Below are 17,322 nucleotides of genomic sequence, written 5' to 3' on the forward strand. Positions count from 1 at the left end.
TTGAGCAGAATTCTGGACACACACACACAGATTTGAACAGTCTCAGGCACGAAGCACCAGTCTTGCTGGCTTCTCTGGCCTTCCCTGGCACGGGCCTCCCCTGGGAGCCTCCCTCCCAGACTCTAGCTTTCAGCTGAGAGCTTTAGTCCTCACACACAGCCACCTGCTGCCTCAGTAACAAGTAAGGAATACAGCCTAGAAGGGCGGGAGTGATGGGAAAGGGGTCCAAGCACATGAGACCTCACTGTGGGGCTCAAAGGGCTTTACAAACAGAAAGCCTCCCACCACGGCAGGGCATTTGGTTGGTATTATCATCCACCTGCCATGGATGGTGTCAAGGTTCCTTCCCCACTCTGACCTCTAGGGTGCAGATGTGGGGACCTGCGTGAAAACCCCCTAAGCTTATTTTTACCAGCTTAGGTTAAAACTTTCCCAAGGTATAAACTATTTTACCTTTTGCCCTTGTACTTTATCGCTGCCACCACCAAACGTCTAATAGATATATAACCGGCAAAGAGCCCGCTTGGAAACGTCCTTCCCCCCCCACCCCAAAAATCCTCCCCAAACTCTACACCCCCTTTCCTGGAGAAGGCTTGATAAAAATCCTCACCAATTTGCATAGGTGAACGCAGACCCAAACCCTTGGATCTTAAGAACAATGAAAAAACAATCAGGTTCTTAAAAGAAGAATTTTAATAGAAGAAAAAGTAAAAGAATCACCTCTGTAAAATCAGGATGGTAAATACCTTACAGGGTAATTAGATTCAAAACATAGAGAATCCTTCTAGGCAAAACCTTAAGTTACAAAAAGACACAAAAACAGGAATCTACATTCCATTCAGCACAGCTTATTTTCTCAGCCATTTAAAGAAAACAGAATCTAACGCATATCTAGCTGGATTACTTACTAAATTCTAAGACTCCATTTCTGTTCGGACCCCGGCAAAAGCATCACACAGACAGAGAGAGCCTTTGTTTCTCCCCCCCTCCAGCTTTGAAAGTATCTTGTCTCCTCATTGGTCATTTGGTCAGGTGCCAGCGAGGTTATCCTAGCTTCTTAACCGTTTACAGATGGGGAAACTGAGGTACAGAAATGGGACGTGACCAGCCCCAATAGTGCTCTCTTCTCATGCTTCCCAGTTCTAACCACTGGGCAGTACTCCCCTTTTGCTTTACTCAAACATTACCGTTGTTGGGTAATGGTCATTTTGATAGTCCCGTGGTTTTTTTTGCAAATACCAAATAAAATGAAAAAACAAGATGTAAAATAAAACAAAAACTCCCCTGCAGTGGCAGCTACAGCCTGTGAGGTTGAGCCCGGGGACCTAGCGCACGGGGTGGCTGGACGGTGGGAGATGGCTGGGCCAAATTTGAGTGAGTAGCATTGCAAGCTGGCACACAGGGCCAAAGAGTATGGGGTGGGCTTGCATTGCAAACCCCCTTCCCCAGCCCCAGCTTCCTACTCCACTGGGGCCAGGACCTGACCCTCCTCCAGCTGGAGAAAATGAAACAACACAAAATTCCCCATAAAAATAAAATGAAAAATTTATATAGAGAATTTGATGGGGTTCTAATCAGTTTCCTTCTCCCTGGCATCATCATATCTGAATAAAGGGGACTGGAGAGCAAATGTAATGGGAGCTATTTATATTGCGTTTTGCCTTGTTCCTGTTATGTAAATACATATGCCTTGGCTGTTATGTAAATACATCTCTTCAGGACAGTAAGCTCTGCGGTCCTGGACAGTGCCTGCGCATAGCCAGTGCTTAGATAATACAGACTCAGGTTACAGGCACTTCTATACTTTCCCGTCATCTTCTTTGTGGTTTTGTTGGCAGCCAGTTTGGCACGGTCTCCACGGGCTTTTGGGCTTTAGCTAAAGAGGAAAATGGGATCGAATGGCTAAGGGAACTTGTAAGGTGCATAGAAAGCTCCTATGGAGAAGCATCTTTAATCATCTTTCAAACCCACAAGGAGACTGGTTTTCACACTGAGAGGAAAACATTCTTTATTTTATGACTCCGTTGGACAGGGCACAAAGCCTCGTTCAGCAATGCTGCGGCGTGACCAGAACATGACTTACCCAGGCTTGCAAGAGCAATTTGCTGCACAACTTTTAATCGCTTCTAAAGCTAAGTAAATCGCAGCTAAGAAACAGCCCAGAAATCGCTGCTGGGAGCAAAAAAGAATCTCCCTGCTGAAGACGAAGATCAAGTCATTTAGACTGTGGGAAGAAAAAAAAACAACCCCATGCAGTATGTGAGGTCTTCTGCCATGCAGGCCTAGGGCAGGAGGAAAACCCAGCTCTGGCTACAAGATGGGATAGCTTGCTTGATTGGCCACACCACAGTGATTGTCGGCTCCTTTCGCCAGCCGGATGTAACCTTTTTCGCCCCATTGCTCAGACCAGCTGCGGGAAGATAAAGTGAAGAGAGCATGAGAGAATCTCTGTGGGAGCTGAAGGAAGTTTGAACATTGTAATGAGAGAGAAAAGTTGTCCCAATATGCGGGAGCAGTGGTTTTCAAACTGCGGGTGGCGACCCAGTACTGGGTTGCGGAATGGAAGGCGCCGCGTTAAAAGTCCCGTTGGCGGGGCTGCCCGACTAAGGCAGGCTAATCTCTACCTGTTCTGACAACACGCTGCGCCCTGGAAGCAGTCAGCAGCCCCCCCCACGCCCCCCAGGCCGGGGGGCCACAGGGCTCCGTGCACCGCCCGAGCACTGGCTCCAGACTCCCATTGTCCGAGAAGCCTGCCTTTGCACCCCCGCTGCGCCGCTGCCCAGGAGCCACCTGAGGTAAACCCACGCCCCAATCCCCTGCCCCAGCCCTAAGCCTCACCCCAAACCCCTCATCCCCAGCCCCACCCAGAGCCTGCACCCCTAGCCCAGAGCCCCGACCCCCTCCTGCACTCCGACCCCTAGCCCTGAGCCCCCCTCAACCCCAGAGTCCCCTCCTGCACCCCAAACCTGTCATCCCTGGCCCCACCCAAACCCAGAGCCCGCTCCCACACCCTGAACCCGTCAGCCCCGGTTCCGCTGGGTCGCGGGCATCAACAATTTTCGCCAGAAAAAAAAAGTTTGAAAACCTCCGTGCTAGAGGCCAGCTTCAAGGATGCTTTGAGCATCTGCCTAACCCAGCTGTATGTTGGCTGATCCCAGGTTCTCCAGATCATCCACTGAAGGGACCAAACGCTGCACTGGGGTGCTGTCCACTGGCTCGTCCCCTCTGCCTTAGATCACAAGTGGAGTAACCTGGCAGCCTCAGCGGAGCTGTTTCTCCAGAATACCCCTCCGTCAGTGAGCAAGCTCGGCCTTCTCATTTCAGGAGCCGCCAGGGAGAGGGTGGGGAAAGTAGCCACATGGCAGTGCTAGATGGGGGAGGCTTGCTCAGTGCTCGCTCCACGTACGCCTGGCTCCTGGCAGCTGCTTAGATCTTTCATTTTGAGACAGCAAAAATCCGAAGACAGGCCCAGGGCGAGACAGATCTCTGGGGTGGGGGGTGCATGAGTGCCCATCCCGAGGCCATGGGAATGCATGTGGTTCGGGAGCAGGGTGAAGGGTTGCGAGTTCCCATGTGTGCACCTGCATGCTGGGGGGTGGGATTGAGTTGGCATAGAGTGTCCTGCAGTGGGGGAGTTTACGTGTGTGTGCACTTGCATTCTGAGGGGAGTGTGCACATCTTGGGGGCGGGGGGGGGATGTTTTGATGTGTGTACACATACAGTTGGGGGCTGGGGAGGAAGTGTGGGGGGTGCATTTTCACAGTGGGCATGGGTCAGAGGCAGCTTTGGATGCAGCGACAGACATGAGTGTGCCTTGGGGAGAGTTCTCTCGCTTGGCTACTCCCCCTCACCTGTTCTTTAGGATCCAGTAGGCAGCGCTCGTCCCATTCTCCTGGGATATGCCATAGCCCACAGCCAGCATCCCGTGGTTCACGGTGTGGCTGCACTCACTGTCAGCGAAGACTCCTGGGGAGAGCAAAGCCGGAGTGAGATGAGCTGTCGGGGGTCTCTCCCTCTCGGAGCAGAAGCAGACCCTGCGGGGAGGTCCCAGCGGATCGGAAGGAAAAGCTCCCCCAGGGCATTGGATTGAAGCCCCTAGAGCAGCACAGAGCTGTCGTTTGTCCCTGCCGGCTGTAAGATAGCAGGCTCCGCTGTGGAACGGGGTAATAAAGTGCCCCCTGGGAGGTGAGCTGTGACAGACCCAGTAATTCCAGATGGGAGCCCGGACAGCTCAGTGAAAAAGCCCTGAGCTGAAGTGCTGGAATCCCGTGCCCCATTCTGGTCTGCACAGAAGGACGTCGATAAATTGGAGAGGGCTCAGAGCAGAGCCATCACGACAATCAAAGAATCTGGGCTCATCTCCAGCTGTTCCACCGTAGCGCTTAGCGAAGACGCTCCCTGTGTCAGTGGGAGAGTTTCTCCCGTCAGGGTAGGTGCTCCACCTCCCTGAGAAGCAGTAGCTCTGTTGACCGGAGACAGCCTCCTGTCGAGGTACTGCTGAATAAACCGGGGGGGTTAGGGTGGTATAACAACATCACTCAGAAAACATGCCCCATAGTGATTGACTTGAAGAGCTCAGTCTTTTTAGCTTCAAGTGAAGGCTAAGGGGTGACTTATCAGTCTCGAAGTACCTCCATGGGGCATAAATATTTGAGAATTGGCTCTTTAGCAGACAAAGGCCTAACGTGCTCTAATGGCTGGAAGTTGAAGCTAAACAAATTCAGACTGGAAATAAGGGGCAGACTTTTCACAGTGAGGGTAATTAACTACTGGAACAATTTTATCAAGCCTCATGGTGGATTCTCCCTCGTGGGCAATTTTTAAATCAAGGTTTCCTAAAAGATCTGCTGTCTCTAGCAATTAATTCAGGGAAGTCCTACGCCCTGCATTACGCAGGACATCAGACGAGATCGGTAGCTTCCAACCTGTGGTCAGCGGACCCCCCGGGAGTCTGCCGACTATACCTACAATTTCCAAAGGGGTCCGCCCCTCCATTCAAAAGGTTAGGGGTCCGCAAATGGAAAAAAGGTTGGAGCCTACTGGGCTAGATTATCCCCGTGATCCCTTCTGGCCAGAGACGCTCTGGGATGCTTGATACCTGACTTGTAGAAGCGGAAGTGGAAAGTGCTGGCGTCCACGGCAATGGAGACTGGGCCGACAGTGGCCACCGCCTGCTCCAGAGCTGTCTCGTTGCCCACCTGGATCTGCATGAGAGAGGTGCAGTTGGCAGCGTTGTCCTGGGGGTTGTAATGGCAGCTGAATTGGTCCTGCAGAGAAAGGAGATGGAACGGGAGCTCGGGCAGCACTCCCTGGAGAAGCCGCCGCCCGCCCCCAAAGGCTATGCTCGCCTACGTTACCCTCTCCAAGTAGGGGTAGTTGAGCTCCGAGTTGATGCCCTTGTTGTCCCGTACGTACTGGAAGGCCCGAGTCATGAAGCCCCCGCGGCACCCGTTGTTCCCCAGACTCCTCGAGCAGTCCATGAGGTTCTGCTCGCTCAGCGACACCAGTTTGCCCGTCTTCTTGAAGACCAAGCCCTCCAGGGCTCCTGTGGCACTGAAAGCCCAGCATGACCCGCAGTGGCCCTGCAGAAAGCAAGGCGGGTAGGTGGAGGGTAGGTTCTAGCTCAGACGTTCTCAGCTGTTTACCCGTATGGCCCTGAGGATGTCCCATGGGCTGCAGCCAGGTGCTGATGGGGCTGCAGGTTGAGAACCACTGTTCTAGCTCAACTGGGAGCTGCTGGGCTCAGTGCAAGAATCCCAGCGGGAGGTTCTCTGGGCTATGTGATGCAGGCCGTCGGCTTAGATAATCGTCAGGGCCTTACAAGCTCCTGCTTGCTGGAAAGTGGCAGGAGGGAGTCTGAGCCCCAACGCGAGGCCGGGGAACTGGAGCAGAAGCAGCACTAGCAAAGAGCAGCTGGGGTGCTCTGGCTGCCCATCCGTCCTGTTGCAGAACTGGGGGTTGGGGATTTGCAGCGGGGACCCTCACCTCTGGGACTTGTTCCTTCTGGCGGTTGCTGTTAGACAGACAGGGGAAGAGATTCCCACCACCACCTGCTTTTAGCGGTCTCAGCTCCCATCCCAACCCGGCGGGGCATGTGGCCGACGTGAAACAACTGAACCCAACTCCTGCACAGCAGGGTCTGGATCAGACTCAAGCTCCAGGCAAAGGTGCTTGGGGGAGGCGGAGGCAGGGCCCCAGGGGGGCAAAGGCCCATTCCATGGAGCTTCATGAAAACTAGGATAGGCCAAGGGCCTACCACTTCCACGCAGGTTAGCTACTGCCACCCCACCTGCCAGGCTGTCCTGTAGGATCCCAGGCTGAGCACACATTCCAGAGGGGCCGCAAAGGGCGCCCGGAGCCTCCATCCATCAGCCCAGGAAACCACAGGCAGCGACGCTGTTCTGATGGGCAGCCAGGCCCGCCTGTGGGTTGCCTTGTCCCAGGCTCTGGGGCCAGGAGGTTTCCATGGCTAGCTGAGGGGCTAGGCCCCGAGCAGGGAGCTCTCTGCTCCAGCACCCACCTGGTTTTTCACGGGGGTAACGTAGCCCTTTGCGCGCCAGTCCACCTCCTTGGGAATCTCCCGAGCAGCCGATTCCTGGAAGAGAGGCCCCTTCCCGCCGTGCTGCTCAGCTAGGAAACTGTTCAGAAGCTGGTTAAACTCCTCGTCCGTCTGGAGGGGAAGGAAAATTTTAAATCCAGAGAGCACGCGACAGGGAACGCCCGGCCAGCGCCACAGAGAACTCCTGGCCAACAGAGGAGCTGCGTTCTCAGCCCTGCCCCTGGCACCCAACCCCCTTGGGTACAGATGGAGCAGACAGCTGATGATGTTGAGAGAGGGGGCCGCAGGCCCATGGGGCGGGCAAGGAGAGCTGCATAGGAGGAGGCTCTTGCACCGCAGCCATGGGTATGGAGGGGGATGGGACGAGGGGAGCGGAGTCACGGGTGGGCATCCTGGGAAGGAGGAAGGCTGGGATCTGCCGGGCCCAGCGAGAAGGGGGGAGTCATGTGAGGCAGGGGGAGAAACGAAGGAGGAGGCTTCGGGTGTGGTCCGACAGGTGCCTCACCCCACAACTAAGTGCCATAGGGTGACCATATGTCCCGATTTTATAGGGACAGTCCCAATTTTTGGGTCTCTCTCTTATATAGGTTCCTATTACCCCCCACCCCGTCCCAATTTTTCACATTTGCTGGCTGGTCACCCTAAAGTTCCAGGATCTGCGCTGGGGGGGCAGGTTACCAGATCCCCGAAGTGGTTCATCTCCAGACCGTAGCTGTGCTTCCCCAGAGACTCCTCCAGGTTGTGGTGCTCGATCCGCCGCAGGTTCTTCTCCCAGACCGCCCTGCGGAAAGCTTCCGCCTCCTGCCAGGGACAGAGCAACAGCTTGGTTATGCTTGGCCGCGGCCCCCACACCCTGTGAGCAAACGTTCTCCATGCACCACAGTTGCTCGCAGGAGCTGAAGTCTGTGGGGAGAGCACATGTCCCCCTCCTCTCCCACGCCTGGCTAAGTAGGGCACCCCCTGAGACTACCCTTCCTTTTCCCAGCTCCATTAGCACCTGAATCTCTCTATTTCCAGCTGGGAGCAGATGTGCCAAAATCCAGCCTAAGAGGCTGGACCCCTCCTGAGAAGCTGAAACCCCACACCAGCTGGGGGAGCCATGAGGCTTCCCAGAGGGTGGGAGGAGAAGCCAAACCCCTACAGCCATTGAGGTTCGCTCCATCCCCCATCACAACCCAGCGAGGAAGGAAGCAAGAGCTCCCCTACAGGGGTAACTGACATCCCCATTCTACAACCTCCCAGCCAAGCCACCCTGACTCTCCAGGAACTCTTTGCCGGGCCTGGTGGGTGCTGCTCGCTCTCGGGCAGCTGGGTCTAGAAGCTCTGGATTGCGAGAAGGCCTTGCTCGCCACTTTCCTCTCCCTTACCCCCAAATCCTGAAAGCTCAGGCTCTAGCCACTCGGTTTGGTTCAAATGCAGCTGAGCGCGGAAATCGCGCGCCCAGGAAGTGAAGGAGATGGAGTACTTACTTCAGGATACTCCTTAGCATGGAAGGCCTTCCATCCTCGCCAGCCTTCCTCCAGGGCAGGGTCCAGTGCCCCGGACACATCCAGCAGGACCACAAGGGACCCCACCAGCATTGGCCACTGCATCTCTCTCAGGCTGGGTGGGTTAAAACGCACCTGTTAGAGTTTAATCCTGGCATCTCACCAAGCCAGGGCACGGAGGGGCACAGGAGCCAAGAAGAGCAGCTTGCCTTCAGTTCCCAATTGTAACTCAGGCTATGACGTCCCCTCCCCACCATTGCCAGCAACTTGATGGGGAAACCTCCAAACACAGAGACCTAGGAAATTCATGTAAAAGACCCCTCTCTGCCTGGCAGCTCCAATCCAGCCCAGGGCTGAAATGTGCCATCACCTGAACAGCTGCTGAGCGGCTACCAGGAATCAGTGGGTGGCTCTCAGTCCAGTTTCTAGCTGCTAACACCTCAAAGGTCAGCCATTGCCCATGATATCCTCGATTTCAGCTCAGCTGGGGGGCCGAGGACGGGGCCCAAGCTCCAGGTCTAGCCTGGGGCTGTGTCAGCTGGTCCTGCCAAGCCCTGTATTGCATACACGAATCCAGGCTCAGAGCTATCGGCTGGGCCCTTTTTCCTCCCACCAGCTGCAAGGTCGCTGGTCGCACACTGGCCACTTTCCTCCTTCCTCCCACTGTATTCAACAGAGATTTAGAAAATAGAACACAGCAGCAGTCTGAAGATCTGGTTTTCCGGCTCTGCTTCCCGGGCCCTGTGTCTCTGTACAGCCCTGGGTGCCGTCCGCACGGCCACTCTAGGCTCCCTGGGTCAGGGACTGCACTTGCGCCTTGGCTGTCTTCAGGACCGAGTGCACGGCCGGCTCTCACGGATCATATCATGACTCCGATCAACCTGACGGCTGCGTCAGCATCTCTGCTTGAGGACAAAACCCCCAGCCTTTGCCGCTTGGAAATGACTCAGCCTGCGGCTTCCTCCCTGCCAGCAGTGCGGGGCTATTGCAACATGCTGCCGGCGGCCGTACACCTGCCATTGGTGTGCCCTGCGCCCCAGGGGGTCGTCACCATTTTGCAGCCAAGAATTTAGCGAGGTTCAAGGAGGGCTTGGCCTTCTCTGTGCGTAACCGGAAGAACCAGTGGCTCTAGTTAATGCTAACCGGAAGGGAGAGAAACGCTCAGGCTTCAGGGCTCAAACTGCTCTGTATTAGGGATGAGGAGGGTGAGATTGCCAGGGTGGGACAGGTTATTTCACATCGGCCTACAGCAGAGTTTTTTTGCGCCTTTCCTTGAAGTGTCTGATGCTGGCCATGGTCAGAGCTGGGAGACTGGACCAGCTGGCCCATGGGTCTGACCCAGTCTGGCAATGCCGCTACATCTGGAAGTTCTCCCCCAGGCTCACCCCATTTGCGTGAACACCGCAGCACCAGGACAGCCCACTGATGGGCCCCTCCCCAACGCCTGAGATCAACAGGAAATAGGACTCTCCCCAAGTGAGGCACCGGCCAGGCAGGTTTGCTGCAGCCTAGGGACGGTGGAAGCAGCTGGGGCAGAGGGTGAGCACACCAGCAATGGAAATATTCTAAACTTGGGCACACGGGGGGAGAGGGGGGCAGAGGCAACAGTGGGACCCAGAGAAGTTGGAGCAGGCACGGGGGAGCAGGGGCTGAGACCCAGAGGGGCTGGAACAGGCTGGGAGCAGGTAGGAACCTCTGGGACCCTCTTTCCCCGCTCACAGGGAGTTCTGTCCCCCTCTGCTCTTTCCTAACTGCCCCAATAGACTCATAGACTTTAATATCAGAAGGGACCACCATGATTCTCTACTCTGACCTCCTTCCCATGGCAGGCCACAGAATCTCACCCACCCACTCCTGAAATAGACCCTCTAATCTCTGGCTGAGTCACTGAAGTCCTCAAATCATGGTTTAAAGACTTCAAGTTACAGAGAATCCATCATTTACACTAGTTTAAACCTGCAAGTGACCAGCACTCCACGCTGCAAAGGAAGGCAAAAAAAACCCCAGGGCCTCTGACAATTTGACCTGGGAGAAAATTCCTTCCCGACTCCAAATATGGTGATCAGTTGGACCCTGAGCTTGTGGGCAAGACCCACCAGCCAAACACCAGGGAAAGAATTCTCTGTCATAATTCAGAGCTCTCCCCAGCTAGTGTCCCATCACCGGCCATTGGAGATATTTGCTGCTAGCAGTCGCAGATCAGTTACATGCCATCATGGGCTGCCCCACCATCCCATCCCCTCCATCAACTTATCAAACTCAGACTCAAAGTCAGTTAGGCTTTTGCTCCCAGTACTCCCCTTGGAAGGCTGTTCCAGAACTTCACTCTGATGGCTAGAAACGGTCTAATTTCAAGACTAAACTTGTTGATGACCAGTTTATAGCCATTTGTTCTTGTGTCCACATGGGCTCTTAACTTAAATAACTCCTCTCCCTCCGTGGTATTTCTCCCTCTGATATATTTGGAGAGAGCAATCACATCTCCCCTCAGCCTTCGTTTGGTTAGGCTAAACAAGCCAAGCTCTTTGAGTCTCCTCTCATAAGGTCAGTTTTCCATTCCTCGGATCATCCTTCTCTGCACTTGTTCCAGTTTGAATTCATCTTAACCATGGGAGACCAGAATTGCACACACTATTCCAGATGCGGTCTCACCAGTGCCTTGTATAATGGTACTAACACGTCCCTGTCGCTACTGGAAATACCTCGCCTGATGCATCCTAGGACTGCATTAGCCTTTTTCACAGCCGCATCACACTGACGGCTCATAGTCCTCCTCGGATCAACCAATACCCCCAGCTCTTTCTCCTCCTCTGTCACTTCCAACTAATATGTCCCCTGCTTAGAGCAAAAATTCTTCTTGTTAGTCCCTAAATGCATGACCTTGCACTTTGCACTACTAAATATCATCCCATTTCTGTTACTCCAGTTTACAAAGTCGTCTAGATCATCTTGTACGATATTCCGGTCCTCCTCAGTATTGGCGGTACCTCCCAACTTTCTGTCATCCGCAAATTTTATTAGCACACTCCCCCTTTTTGTGCCAAAGGCAGTAATAAAAATGTTAAATAAAATTGGTCCCAAAACCAATCCCTGAGGAACTCCACCGGTAACCTCCCTCTGACCTGACAATTCACTTTTCAGTATGACCTGTTGTTGTCTCCCTTTTAACCAATTCCTTATCCACCTTTCAATTCTCACATTAATCCCCAGCTTCTCCATTGTAACTAATTTCCCATGTGGAACTGTACCAAATGCCTTCCTGAAATCTAGGTAGATTAGATCTACTGCATTTCCTTTGTGTAAGACATCAGTTATCTTCTCAAAGAAGGAGATCAGACTGGTCTGGCAAGATCTACATTTTATAAAACCACATTATATTTTATCTCAATTACCATTCAGCTCTATGTCCTTAACTACTGTCTCTTTCAAAATTTGTTCCAAGACCTTGCAATTGAGGTCAAACTAACAGGCCTGTAGTTTCCAAAATCACTTTCCCCCCCCCTTTTCTTAAAAATAGGAACTGTATTAGCATTCTCAAGTCATATGGTACGACCGCCGTGTGTACAGATTCATTAAAAATCCTTGCTACTGGACTTGCAATTCCATGTGCCAGTTCCTTTAATATTCTTGGATAGAGATTATCTGGGCCCCCATTACGATTTTTGAGTTTGACTTCCACCTCGGACGTGGTCATTTCTACCTCCATATCCTCATTCCCATTAGCCACCCTGCCATTACCCCTAGGCTCCACATTACCCTTATTAAAACTGAGGCAAAGTATTCTTTTAGGGGTTGGATCATGCCTAGATGATCTTTAATCTCTACCCCCTCCTCAGTGGTTAGTGGGCCCACTTCTTCTTTCCTTGTTTCCTTTTTATTTATATGGTTGTAGAACTTTTTACTATTGGCTTTGATTCCCTTTGCAAGGTCCAGCTTTGCTTTGGCAGCTCTCACTGTATCCCACACTTTCTGACCTTTCCTTGCTCATCCCTCCCATCTTCCATTGCTTGTAGGCTTTCTGCTTCCTCTCAATCACCTGTTTGAGATGTCTGCTCAGCCAGCTTGGTCTGCAACCCTTCCCTACGAATATTTCCCCCTTGCTTGGAACGCAGGCTTCAGAGAGCTTCTGCAGCTTTGACAAAGTAATTCCAAGCCGCCTCCACATTCAGATCCTTGAGTTCTTCAGTCCAGTCCCCTTCCCTAACTAATTCCCTTCATTTTTCCAAGTTAGCCCTTTTGAAATCAAGGCCCCTAATTGCAGAGCTCTTTTTGTTTATCCTTCCATTTAACGTAAACAGAATTAGCTCATGATCACTCCAGCCAAGGTTGTCCCCTACAACCAGCTCTTCTCTGAGGTCCTCCCTGCTCACCAAAACCAAATCTAAATGGCTCCGCCTCTTGTTGGTTCAGCGCCTATTTGGTGAAGAAAGCTGTCAGCTGTCCCATCCAGGAAAATCTGGGCCCTACTGTTATTAGTAGCACTTATCCTCCACTCTGTATCTAGGCAGTTCAAGTCTCCCATAATCACACAATTCCCAGCAGTGTTTATTTCATTAAAAACATTTAGAAGGTTTCTCTCCATATCCAGAGCAGATCCTGGGGGCTGTAGCACACGCCAGCCGCTAGCCCAGGGCCGCTAGCCCCTCTGGTAGCTTTCTTCCCCCAAGTGATTTTGGCCCAGACTTTGTCTAATCGATTCCATCACTTCTCATTTCTGTACAATTTGCCTCATCATTAATACACTTCGCTACCCCGGAGCATCAGTCTCCCATTCTCATCTCCACCCCTTCTTTCAAACAGCCCCTCGGCGCTGCCTCACTCGTTGTCAGCTCCCTCGCCTTCCACTCCTTCCTGCCCAAGCTGTTTCTGTGAAGCGTCCCAGCAATGACCTTGGTTCTGCTGCACCTCGGGCTTGGATCAGCCTCTCTGGCTGAACTCTAAGGGTACGTCTACACTGCGCGATTCCCAAGGCGAGCAGCCGGACTCACGCTCGCTTAGCTTAAGCTCACAGGTGCAGACATTTGGCGTGGGCAGCGGTTCGGGCAAGCCACCCGGTTTGCCCACTGGGGTCCAAGCTCAGGTGTCTAGGCAGAGCCACACCATCCACCATACTGGTCTCGGCGCTAGATCAGCTTGAGCGAGCACGAGTCTCCCCCCTGCAGTGGCTAGACGCTCCCTGCGCTTCTTGGGGCAGGGACCCTGCCTCTAGCCCTCCACCTGCAGCTTGGTCGGTTACGAAGAGGCTGGGAGTTCAGTATGTGTCCCCTGGGTATTTAGCCCAAGGCTTGCTGCTGCTAACTGGCAAAAGTCACAAGCTGAGTGGTACAGCTCAAGTTGTATTTTTTTTATAATTTCAACAGACAATTTTTAAGGTTTTTTTAATCAATTTAAGCTTTTGTGGCTGTGCAAAATGATAGGGAGGAAATGCTTAAAACCAATTTTTATCTTTTATTTTTCACAGTTGCAGAAAGTTGGGGGGAGGGTCAGGCAATATTGATTTAACAACAGTAGGTGCTGACATTCAACAAGTGAAAGCTTCATAAACCATTAAAACGCCCGCTGGCAACATCACCTGTCCAACTATACAAAAAGTCAAGAGCCTTAAATCAAACTCTGAGTTATCAAGCTACTTTGCCTGTCAGTTTCAATCATCATCAGTGGGATTTTTTTTGGTCAGTTTGTGCCTGTGTGATGAAGGCACATAATAATCATAGAATATCAGGATTGGAAGGGACGACCTCAGGAGGTCATCTAGTGCAACCCCCTGCTCAAAGCAGGACTAATCCCCAAATTTTGCCCCGGATCCCTAAATGGCCCCCTCAAGGATTGAACTCACAACCCTGGGTTTAGTAGGCCAATGCTATCCCTCCCCCTCCCCATCTACGATTACTGACATTTATCGATTTGAAAAAACATCCAACCCTCCTCATGAGCAAGAGACTAGAAGCATCATGGACAAATATCTCTAGGAAGCTGGTTTTCCTATTGGCCAGAAAGCCAGAGGCCAGCCCAGCCCAAAGACCAAGTTGAAAATTACTGCGGGGAGAAAACGTGTCCACAATATTTTTAAACGGTAGAGTGCTTCCCCTCCCTTCCTGGGCTGTGGCTGCTGAAAACGATTACACGTCCTCCCGCAGCGCTAAGTCGAACCGTTTGTGGGCAGTATGATCGGAGGCAGAAATAGAACGTGTGATGGATAAGGTCAGAGAAACCGAGGGAGGGAAGAGAGAAGGCTGTTGCTTTGTATCAAGGCTTATTGCAAAGCGTGAGTGAACACAGAGCTGTGTGTGATGGATTGAGCCTTGGATTCTAAGCTCAGGGCCTTACCCCCTGGGACTCAGCTCAGGAGAACTGTAGGAAAGGTGTCTAATGCCTAGGGTTACGGGGAGATAGATCTGACAGTCTCCTCCCTCCAAGCACTTAAGCAGGCAAAGGAGCTGCAAAACCATCCTCCATACAGCTCCCTAACTGGGGCCTCTAGACTTTGTTGCAATATCAGTAAACCTCATTTTACAGAGCGGAAATTGAGGCAGGGTGCCTTGCACTGGGAAGCCTGTGACAGCTCAGAATCCCGCTGTGACTGCGGCTGAAAGACCATCCCCAAAGATCCCTTTACTCCTGTGTCAGCTTCACAGGAACAAGATGATTTCCTCTCCCCTTTCACTATGCCTTAGCTCACCCTTTGGTAAGGTTCTAAATAGTGGACCAGATTCTCCATTTCCCTGGCCCCTGTGCAATCATTTACCCCAAGGCCAAGCAGGTGTAAAATGAATGGAACGGTGGTGTTGATACAGTCATTTACCCCAGGGTCAAGTGTGGATGTAGCATAGGGTGCTGGCTAATCCAGCCCAATCGCTGGAATCAGTGCACCTCAGCCAGAAAGAGCTGAAACGGTTTCACCTCGCTGTTGCGGAGCAAGGCCAGTCATTCTATAGTTAAGGTTGCAAGGGGCATCTGAAGCCAAGTGTTGGCTGTCAAGCAACTGCATGAGTCAGATCAGCCTTAAAGTTAGAGCAGAGGTAGAATTTCTACAAAATGTTCAGTGTATTGGAGAATGGCATCCTGCCTAACAGCCTAGAAGTAGTTGAAGGGCTAGTGCAAAGGAATCCCCTTTTCCACGTCGAAAATGCAGCTAACTCTGGGGTGGAAAAGAGGAGCTGTTTAAGGCACTGCAAGGCTACACAGTGTTAATGGAGAACAAACGTGAGTGCTAGACATAGCTGCTGGCACCATCGTGTGAAGGGGGCTCGCAGAAGGTTAGAAGCTGGTAAAGATGTTTTCAGTGAAATCCCTTCAGGAGAATTTTCTGGTGTATTTTATACTTTATTTTTCCAGCTGTATAACAAGAATCCTCCCCCTACCAGGGCTGCAGGGCCCCCCCCCCCCCCACCACCACACACCCCTTGCCCCAGGAATGCGTTGGTCTTCCAGCCACCACCTTATAAACCACTGCAGTGTTGTAAATAATGCAGAGCGGCGGGTTCTGCCTCTCTGAGCAACAACCCTCCAGAATGTGGCAATACAGTTTCAGCAGTGGTGAAAAAGCGATCAAAGGGCTCAAAGCTTCTCCCCCTGAACACACAGGACTCCCATGAACTAAGCATGGTCTAATGGCTTCCAAAGACCCATAGCTACTTTGACACTAAACAGAGAGGCAAGGTGGGGGCTGTAATCTTTCAAGATTTCATTACCTCATGCACCCTCTCTCTCAAATATCCTGGGACCCACACAGTTGCACCACTACTGGACAGTAATATTACACTGTGCAGCAATCAAGGGAAATGCTAGAAAGTTTTCTATCAAAACATTGGGGGTGGGGCAGAAAGTGACTTTTGATTAAACTGATTTTTCTTAAAAAAAAAAAAAAACAACCCAGGTATTTGTCAAAACCACAAACTGAAAAAAATTGTGATTTTAAAAACAACGTTCTGGCCCCTAAAATCAGAACATTTTCCACATTGCAGAAAACCCAGAAAAAATGGACAAATAATTTGGTTTTTCAATTTTTCCACAGGGAAAGAATTCCTTTCCCAGCCAGCTCAGGTGATCAGTCCCAGTCTAATGGAGTATCATCAACACTCACACCAAATCCCCCAATACCATTCACTTCCAGGTGCAAGTCATTTAACATCTGTCAGCAGCTACCTTTCTGAGAGAGATGCAGCAAGCAGCATTGAACCTGGCTTCAGCGACACAGAGGTAAGGAGAAGGTAAGGGGCAGCTGAAAGAAATAAGGTGGAGGCTCTTTACATAATTTGTCGGCAGTGCCCGATTGGAGAAGGTTGATTTCCCAGCTACTGCCTTGCAAGCTCTCAATCCCCCACACAGGAAAAACAGCCACCCTCCACGGCCTGGAAGAGTCTCACAAATGCAAGGGGTGAGCTTGGGGGACTGCAGTAGCTGAGAGAGGTTTGTAAACGCTTCAGAAGGACTTTTTTTTAAAGTTCTTTTTCTTGGCTCATTACCAGTCGCCTACCACACAGTCTGAGGAGGAGGAAAAAGAAAGGACCTAGCAGGCTGGGAATAGGGGCTCAAAGGGATTGGGTCTGTCCTGCAATCCATCGCTCTTTTGGTGGTGAAGAAGCGGTTAGGATTAAGGAAGACAGAAGAGAAACAATCCCCGAAAACACACAAAGGCTTTGTTGTTGACTGGCACTTACTTACCTGGATCTCCAAAGGCCAGGAGAAAGCGCAAGCCACTCTAATCTCTCTCTTTCTCACTGCAATGTGGGGCCACCAGTACCTTCACTCAGGGAACTGCAGATGTGTGCAACTTCCTCCACCTCCCTCCCCCAGCCCTGCTGCTCAGTCTGTTACCCAACAGGACTTCCTGAAGCAGCTAGAGTCAGGCCAAGATGGAAGAGAAGGGGGAGGAGGGGGGGCAATTTGTGAGTAGCCACCAGGCCGGAGGATCTTCTAGGTTGGGGTCTTCAAAGATCCGGTAGATGCCCTGGCTCTGAGATAATACTCTGAACTTGAACAGGACCACCAGCTCTCTCAGGCTTAATTAATGCATTACTCCCTTACACAGAGGGTCAAATTAAGGCTGATTTTTTCAAACTTCCCACCCCAATTATGCCATAAGAGGAGCACAGGCAGGCCTGAGCAGCCACACAGAGGGGCTCTGCCCAGGGGACCACCTGCCCGCATTTCGCTGTGGGGATCAAACCCTTAGATGTCAAATGTACCTACGTGGCCTGATGTCCAGAGTTGCAAGCACGTTCAACTCCCACAGTGACCAGGGGGAGCTGCTGCTGGTGGTTCAGCTCCTCTTGA

The 17,322-nt window shown here is 51.9% G+C and overlaps 1 protein-coding gene and 1 long non-coding RNA gene across 5 annotated transcripts in view; one reads left to right on the top strand and one right to left on the bottom strand.

The window, feature by feature from the left end:
- LOC140903273 (uncharacterized) overlaps positions 1-17,322 on the top strand; it is a 38,002-nt gene that overhangs the window by 1,909 nt on the left and 18,771 nt on the right. Inside the window, exons 1-2 of one of the 3 annotated variants that reach the window (XR_012156205.1) lie at positions 2,242-2,795; positions 16,061-16,245. This is a non-coding gene — a long non-coding RNA (uncharacterized lncRNA). Of the gene's footprint in view, positions 1-2,241; positions 2,796-12,851; positions 12,990-16,060; positions 16,246-17,322 lie in introns of those variants that run through there. The other 2 variants (XR_012156204.1, XR_012156203.1) reach the window with 2 other exon arrangements.
- On the bottom strand, positions 740-17,130 carry LOC140903269 (procathepsin L-like). 2 transcript variants are annotated; one of them, XM_073324272.1, is made up of 8 exons: positions 8,417-9,117; positions 8,029-8,161; positions 7,238-7,360; positions 6,521-6,670; positions 5,358-5,582; positions 5,099-5,267; positions 3,852-3,966; positions 740-2,410 (listed from the first exon to the last, which is right to left on the bottom strand). In XM_073324272.1, exons 2-8 carry the CDS (start codon positions 8,149-8,151, stop codon positions 2,311-2,313), a joined length of 1,005 nt encoding a protein of 334 aa, XP_073180373.1. In that variant the 5' UTR covers positions 8,152-8,161; positions 8,417-9,117; the 3' UTR covers positions 740-2,310. The 2 variants fall into 2 exon arrangements, with proteins under 2 accessions (XP_073180373.1, XP_073180372.1); XM_073324271.1 differs by lacking the exon at positions 8,417-9,117 and adding an exon at positions 16,711-17,130 and having other exon boundaries at positions 760-2,410.

The sequence above is a fragment of the Lepidochelys kempii genome, chromosome 25 (genome assembly GCF_965140265.1).
Source record: "Lepidochelys kempii isolate rLepKem1 chromosome 25, rLepKem1.hap2, whole genome shotgun sequence".
Taxonomy (NCBI): Eukaryota; Metazoa; Chordata; order Testudines; family Cheloniidae; genus Lepidochelys; species Lepidochelys kempii.